At 50.3% G+C, this 7,925-nt stretch overlaps 1 protein-coding gene across 1 annotated transcript; it reads left to right on the top strand.

Moving 5' to 3' along the window:
- The first annotated feature begins 1,677 nt into the window (after positions 1–1,677).
- On the top strand, positions 1,678–5,770 carry LOC116992813 (ly6/PLAUR domain-containing protein 2-like). The gene is made up of 3 exons (XM_033052812.1): positions 1,678–1,729; positions 4,474–4,593; positions 5,559–5,770. The coding sequence occupies exons 1-3, from the start codon at positions 1,678–1,680 to the stop codon at positions 5,768–5,770; spliced, it is 384 nt and encodes a 127-aa protein (XP_032908703.1).
- The last annotated feature ends 2,155 nt before the right edge of the window (positions 5,771–7,925 follow it).

The raw sequence follows: 7,925 nt of genomic DNA on the forward strand, positions 1-7,925 counted from the left end.
CACAGATTTATCCCAAAAATTTATTGGTATGGAATGGCTTTCAGGATGTCTCCATGGACATTTCCACTCCACAATCCACCAAGCAGCTTTACTGTGCCAAACCCCACCGTGCTTTCCCACTGAGGCACAACCACCTGGAATGCTGAAAGCACTGGATCTTTTCCAGTTTCACGGCTGTTAATTAGGATATTGCTCAAATGTGCCTTGAGCTGCCCAGTTCCAAGCAAGGATCTGGATGTAGCCAGCTCTGGTGGCTTTCACTGAGTGGATTTTTTTCCTGTGTGCCCAGAAAGTTATGTTTTATCCAGTTCTTTTTTAGTACCTGAACTCATAGAGCACAGGAATATAAAATAAAGCATAATTTTCACTCTCACAGAGAAGCATTAGGGTGTGGGTTTTTCCTCTCCCTTTCCCACAGCTCTGTCAGTTCGTGTCATCCATGGCTGTGGAAATTTTCATTAGCAACGCTTCTCAGGTTACTGGGAGCCATCCTCCAACTGGGAAGAAGGAGAGGCTGCCGGGAACAGCAGCAATATTCCCACGTGTGTTGTTGTAACAAGCCTGTGACAGGCAGAGCAGCTCATTAAAGCACCTTCAGTCACCTCATCTCCATCCCTAAAATCTCCAAGTGCTCCAGTGATTCACAAACTTCGCCTCTTTGGCTTATTCAGCTGTTTTATGGGAAATTGCACAACGCTGGGTTTTCCAATTTGGATCACAACAAACCCAACGAAAAGTCTATCAGCTTTTCCTGTGAAATATGAAATAGCAGCAGCTCAATCCAAAGGGAGAAGTAAATAATTTCTCCCCTGCTCCAAGCATTTGAAGCTGTCTCCCCAAATACTGGATAGGATGCAAAATAAATTATGATGTTTGAAAGGGTTTGCCTTGATGTGGATGAAGTGAAATTTGCTATCAGGAAGGTGCTGGGGTGGGAAAATCGATTAATTGCTTGATGATGGGCTTATTTCCCAGCTTCAGGATAAAATTTGGTAAATAATTGACAGCTTTCTAAAGGAAGGCTGAGTGTCCTGCTCTGCCAGCATGACCCAGGACCTGAGACCACATGTTTTATCCCAATTCCAGACTTGGAAGCACCATATCCTGCTGGTCTCCAAGTGATTCCCATGCCCAGCAGCTCAGTTGATAATCAAGGGATGCAGAAACCAGGCTTGATTTTGAACTAGGATTGGGAAAACAGACATCTTTGGGCAACCCCAGTCCTGCCAGCCCGTGGAATCATTTCTCCAAAGCACGTGGAAGCGCAGCCTGCTGCCACTTGCCTCTTGTTGTGTGACACAAGCCAGCTCTGGGCTCGTGGAGCCAGACTGGAAGGAGCAAACAAACCTTGTCACATTCCCCATCCAAACCCTGGCATGGGGCCACACCTTGCAGTGCCAGCCGTGTTTTTCCCTTTTCCATGGGACCAGCCCCAGGACATAAAGCTGGGGAAGAGCTGAGCTATGGCAGGAGTCTGCTCGTTGGGGTGATGTCACCTCGTCAGGGAACTCGTTCCTCTGCAAATCCCAATCCAGACTGGAGCTGGGCTTTCCCCTGATCACCCCGAGGGAATCCGCCCACAGCATCAACAACAGCTGGTGGAGGGTGGGAAAACATATAAAGCTCCCTGGGAGCAGCTCTCTGGATCTGTCCTGGCTGCCTGGAGCTGCTCTCAGCATGAAGAAGCTCTTGGTGGGATTCCTGCTGGGCCTGGCATTCGTGGAGTTGGGTAAGAGCTTCTCATTCCTCCTCATTCCCAACACTCCTGGGAAATTCCTGGGAGGGGAAAATGGTGCTTTTTGTATTGAAGAAGGTCAAAGGAGAGGGTGAAATGGGAGAGGGGAGGTGGCAATTCCTGGGGGGAAGAGCTGTGATGCCTGACCAGGAGCAAGGCACGTCCTTTGGATACCTGTCACCCACATCCAGGGATGGAGGGGACATCCACAAGGCACAGGGCAGGACCAGCCTGGCCAACAGCTTGAAGCACCTGAGCTGCCACCCTGTCCCTTCAGGAATGGGGTGGGATAAGTTCATCCCAAACTCCTGACATCCCCAAAACCTCCCAGCTGGCTGCTGGAAGTGCTGAAAGCCAGAAGGAGAAACTTCAATATAGACAAGGCTGGGGATATGGGAAATAACTCCAAGGACATTGGAATGCTTTAATTAATTCCCAGCTCCAGGGTTTTCCCTTATTTCAGGAGATAGGTGGAAATGGGGAATTGTGATGGGTCTGGCTCTTGGGCAAGCTGGCAGCAGGGTTTGGCCAGCGCTGTGTCCTTCCTCCATGAAGATGTGACCAAGTGCGGCTACATCCCTGCCTGGAACAGGCATTCCAGGCTTGACACCACCCCAGAGGGGTTTAACCTGCAGCCAGAAATCCTCAAGGCTTTTTCCATGGCACCCTGGAAGATCTCAAAGGAAAGGCAGCCTGGGCAGGGATCAAACATCTCCATCTGCAGCCCTGTCTTGGATTTATGGAATTGCTGAGAAATCACCCAAGGTCTCAAAGAAATTTATGGAAACAGAGTTATCAACCCCATTTGCTTTAGAGTTGAAGTCAGGCAGAAACAAATTTTTTGGGATGCTCCAGAGGGAAGCAGCTGGTTTAGGCACCCCTGTTGGGGCTGAGGGATGTGTCTGTGACCGTTCATATTCCCAAGGTTTGATGGTGAGGAATAGGACAGTGGGGAACAGGGAATTATTGGCTCAGATCCGGATGCAGAGCTGTCCCTGTCCAGTCCTCCTCTCACAGTCCTCATGGATTTGGGCTTTCCTCTTCCATACAACCTTCCCACAAATCCCATGTCCTCTAGATGCCCCACCCAAAGAGGAGGGGGTTGAGGTTTTCTTTCCTTAAACCTGCTTTTAACTGGGATTAATTCCCCCAAGGCACTTCCCAGCTCATCCATGAAAATGTTGAGGTTTGTAAATGGAAACCACCTCACCCCAAGGGTTGCAGGGCAGTTTCTCAAGTGCTTGAAGCCAGAACTGCTCCATCCATCCTACACGTCCAGAGACATCCAAATGATTGTTGATATTGTTTTACCTCTGTTAAAATATAAAACAACCTCTCGTGGATCATTGGGAAGGGATTTAATGAGGTGCTGAGCTGGGATAAACAGGGATGGCTCCACTACCCCTGTTTACAGGGAGTACGGCCACAACAACATTGAAATATTCCCATGAAAAAAAAAAAGTCCTTTTTACATCTGCAAAGAGACAAAGAGAGGTTTTGCACTGTGAAGCCTCCACCCCACAGCTGAATTTTCCAAAGGAGCTGCTGCGAGGAGTAGATGCCTTAAAAAATCCTTCTGAATTCAAGTGTTCAAACAAATGCCTTCGAAAATATTTATCCTTATCACAAAGCCCCAGAGGTTCCTCTGACAGCAGAACGGGAACAGAAAATAAACAGCGTCGGTGTGAATTTTTACCAATAGGTGGCACTGGGCGCTTTCAGGTTGTTTTCCAGCAGGTGGAAGGATGGAAAATCTCAAACCAGGCTGTTTTTTGTCATCAAACCACCCCAGCAGGGCTTTGGAAAATCCTCCCTCTCAGTATCTGCTGGCTGTGGATGCTCAGCACTCACACTGAGGTTTGTGAGAGCTGCTGTGGCCAAGAGTGGCATGTTTAGAGATGTCCCTCCCCAGCAAGGGTTTGTACATCACCACTTTAAAAGGCAGCAGTGACCCCTGAGGAGAGAGGTTTTGAGGCCACGCTCAGCCCTCAGGATCTCTGCAATTTACATCCTGCTCCCAGTTACTGATTCCTGCAGAATTTCCCTTAAACGAGCAGGAAGGAGCTGTGCTGTGAGGGAATTGCTGCTGTCCCAGCTGGGGAATGCTGCTCTCAGTGGAATAGGAAATCATGGAATCAATCATGGAATATCCTGAGTTGGAAGGGACCCACAAGGATTATCAAAGTGCAGCTCCTGGCTCTGTACAGGACATCCCAACAATCCCCCCCTGTGCCTGGGAGCATTGTCCAAACACTTTCTGAGCTCCTGGTGCTGTGACCATTCCCTGGGGATCCTGTTCCAGTGCCTGACCACTCCCTGGGGGAAGAATCTTTCCCTGATATCCAACAACCTAAACCTCCCCTGACACAGTTCCAGGCCATTCCCTTGGATTCTGTCACTGCTCCAGAGGGAAGAGATCAGTGCTGCCCTTCCTGAGGAAGCTGTGGATCCCAAAAAGTCTCCCCTCAGCCTCCTCTTCTCCTGGCTGAATTCTTACAGAGGATTCTCAGACCCACCAAAGCTCCTCAAGGAACAGGTCCCTCTAAATCCCTCTTTTTTTGGGCTGCTGAAACCTCCAAAGTAATTTGGTCTTTTCCCCTCCTGGCATATCCAAGCTTTGCCATTGCCTCCAGGCATTCTTAATTTTGGACACTGCTGCGTTTTGGTCAGAAAGCTGCAGATTTGGGTCAGTCTTCTGTGCTGTGTCACCTCGGACACCTCTTCTGTCCCCTCTGCAGCCCAGTCCCTGCGATGCTACACGTGCAAGGAGCCCACAGAGGTTTCCAGGTGCAGGACAGCCGTCGTGTGTCCCCCGAGAGCCACCGTGTGCACCACGACGCTGCACTCCATGGACACGGGTGAGCCCCACCACTCCCTCACCTGGGGACAAATCTGAGAATTCCGGGATGGGTTGGGCTGGGAGAGAGCTTGAAAAGCACTGAACTCCAAATCCTCACAATCCAGTAGAGCAGGCTGCTCCAAACCCCGTCTTGGACATTTCCAGGGATGGAGCAGCCACAGCTTCTCTGGGAATTTCATTCCAGGGCATCCCCACCCTCACAGGGAAGAATTCCTTTCTAAAATCCCATCTAACCCCACCCTCTGGCAGTGGGAAGCCATTCCCTGTGTCCTGTCCCTCCATCCTTCATCCCAAGTCCCTCTCCAGCTCTCCTGGAGCCCCTTTAGGCACTGGAAAGGGCTCTGAGGTGTCCCTGGATCCTTCTCTTCTCCAGTCTGGACATTCCCAGCTCTCCCAGCCTGGTTCCAGCCCTTGGAGCATCTCCATGATCTCCTCTGGATCTGTTCTGACCATTCCCTGTCTTTGTCACATCCCAGAGCTGGAGGCAGCTCTCACTAGAACAGAGGGGGAGAATCCCCTCCCTCAATCTGCTGGCCACACTTCCCTCTCCCCATCCCACTGCCAGCCTGGATTATCCTTTAATATCTCCATAAAAATCCAGGTGAAAATATCCCACTCTAAAGAGGGAAAGAGAGAAATCCTCCAGATCTGGAGGCTCACAGCGAAGTACCAGGACTCACTGCCCTTGTTCCCTCTGTGTTCCTACCCCAGAATCTTTAAATTTACAGACAGTGCAAACATCTACAGGGAATTGTGACCTCTGTCCGTGCTGGAATGATTTTGGAAGGGGCAGGAGGGTGAGAGAGAGTCAGCAGTGAGAACTGGCAGACGTGTTCCCACAAAAAATGGGCGGGATTAGAGGCCATGGATTAGGGATGTCAAACACCTCCTCTGCCAGTGTTTCTCAATCCCATTTCCCTTCACAACTTTTTTCCCCTCTTTCACCTCCTCCTCCTCTCCCAGGTTATCCCTTTTTTGGCAACATCACCGTGACCAGGGACTGTGAGGAGGAATGCCTCTCCTACGATGGGATAGGAGCATCCAAGCCCAAATCCTGCTGCTACACCGACCTGTGCACGGATGACACCAACAACAGCAGCGAGGTGAGGAGCAGCTCTGCAGCGCTGGCTCTGCTGGCCCTGGTGGCTGGCACGCTCCTCCAGGGCTCCCTGTGAGGTCACAAGTGTCCCAGCTCCAGCTGAAAGCCCACCACTCTCCCTGCCAAGCTGCCTCATGAACATTTAGATGCTTCAGGAATGTCTTTCTTTGCTGAGGTTTGGCTTCACCCAATTTTCAATGCTGGATTCAAGCCAGGACTTTGGGCACCTGGACTCAAACCCCTCGAATCTCTCCAGTTTCCAGCTGTTTAAGCAGATGTTCCTCACCTTCAGCTGCTTCTGGTCCTCAGGGAACGGGTTGGGTTGGAGGGAACCTTCAAGATCATCCAGTTCCAACTCTGTGCCATGGATAGACCTTCCACTATCCAAGGTTGTTCCAAGCTCCATCCAACCCGGCCTGGAACAACTCCAGGGATGGGATCCACAGCTTCAGCTTCCCTGTGCCATGCCCAGATGGATCTGGGCCAGTTCCTTCCTGACCATCAGGATCTGGGTGGCAACTGCAGAGAGCTGGTGCTGCATTCCAAGGAGGAGCTAAGGAATGAGTTCTGAAGTGCTCAACAGCCATGTGGGAATGGGATGGATTTCTGGAGAGCTCAGAACACCCCCTGGACTGACTGAGCAGGGTAGGTCAGACCTGCATCCCAAATTTCCAACTTTGGCCAGACAAACAGGTTCTCCCCTCAGCCTGAGCTCAGGTTGCAGCTGGAGCTCCCAGATTTCCTTTTCCAGATGTTTTAAAGACTATTCCAAGCAAAATCTTCTCTTATTCTGCCCTCCCTTCACCCCTTCAGAGCAGAAACTGCAGGATAGAAAAAAATAATAGTTATTCCAGACCTTCAGGTCTGGGAAAAATCAGTTAAAAATTCTGGGATCCCAGCTGGCATTTGCTTGGAGCAGATGTGGGATTGATTCTGCTGTAAAACCAGCTGGAGTGGAAGCAGATATGAAAGAGCCAGGTGTGCCTAGCTCACAGAGATCCAGGACATTTGCCATTCCCTCTGTTCCTACTGCCAGGCATCATCCAGATGCTGGGGAAGCAAGGGTGGAGGGGAGCATGGACACACCCCATGCACCACCCTTGAGTGTTCACAGCAAAGTCTATTTTTCCTACATTTTTCCCCCTTTTTCCACAAGAAACCAAATCAGGGGGCTCTTTTCCCTCCTTGCACAGAGGGAATACTTTCTCAAGTCTGTCTCAGCACCATTCAGAAGAAAACTCTGGCAATTCAGCATTCCTTGGCAGAAATCCCTGTGTGCTCAGGAGGATGATGAGCCCTTTGTCCTGGAGGTGAAACTCTCAGAGCTCCACTGAAATACTGACAGCTTCCCTGAAATCCCCCTGGCAATGCTGAGATCTACAGGGAGCAAACACCGTGGAGAGGATAATAACTGGAATTTACTCAAATCCCAAAATTCCACCCACCCTCGCAGACACTGAGCACCATCCCACTCGTCTGTTCTGTTTTTCCCTGCTTTAAAACCAGTTGGATGTGTCAGGCCAGAAGCAAAGCTCCATCCCTGACGTCCTCAGATCACATTCCATTTTTTTTTTTTTTTTTTTTTTTTAAGTCCTGGTTTCCAGCTCTGTCTCCAGCAACCTTTCCACATTTCTGCAGGATCCTGGGCTCTGCTTTCCACATGTGGATGGGGCAGGGTCTGGATACAGAGGGACTGGAAGGATGAGGGTTCCCTTCTGGGTGAGAGTTTAAGAAATAAAGTTGGATTCTCTGGTTTTCAGCCTGCAGCATCTTTCTTTTTCGATATTCCTGTGGGGAAGGAGTGTGGGGCAGCACAGGGTGGGGGTTCCTGACTTGTTTTTTCAGCTCCCAAACTGCCCTGTGCCACACAGCAAGGAAGCACAAAAATCCTCCTTGGAAGAGCCAGATTTAAGGCTATCCCTACTGGAAAAAGAGAGGGAGAAGGGTAAAATATATTCCAGTGGGACAGGAGGATCTTTAGGGATGTGCACTGGGATAACTGGGGGGGTTTCAGGGAGCAAAAAGAAGTGCCTGAGGTCAGCAGGAGGCCATCAGGAGGCTGGCAGTGACCCTGCAGAGATGCTCCATGTGGGGACTGTCCCCTTGTGCCACCAGTGCTGACCAGGAGCATCCTGACCCTCCCAGCCTCCAACGTGACCCACGAGTTTCTACTGGAGCCCAAACAGGCTCAAAAGCAGATTTTCATCTTCAAAGCACCTCTAATACATTCC

This window comes from Catharus ustulatus, chromosome 1 (assembly GCF_009819885.2).
Source record: "Catharus ustulatus isolate bCatUst1 chromosome 1, bCatUst1.pri.v2, whole genome shotgun sequence".
In the NCBI taxonomy this organism is placed as follows: domain Eukaryota; kingdom Metazoa; phylum Chordata; class Aves; order Passeriformes; family Turdidae; genus Catharus; species Catharus ustulatus.

Coding starts and splice junctions, on each gene's coding strand:
- LOC116992813 (XM_033052812.1), top strand. CDS start 1,678: ATGAAGAAGCTCTTGGTGGGATTCCTGCTGGGCCTGGCATTCGTGGAG. Junction 1,730..4,473: donor CCTGGCATTCGTGGAGTTGG/GTAAGAGCTTCT, acceptor TCCCCTCTGCAG/CCCAGTCCCTGCGATGCTAC. Junction 4,594..5,558: donor GCTGCACTCCATGGACACGG/GTGAGCCCCACC, acceptor CTCCTCTCCCAG/GTTATCCCTTTTTTGGCAAC.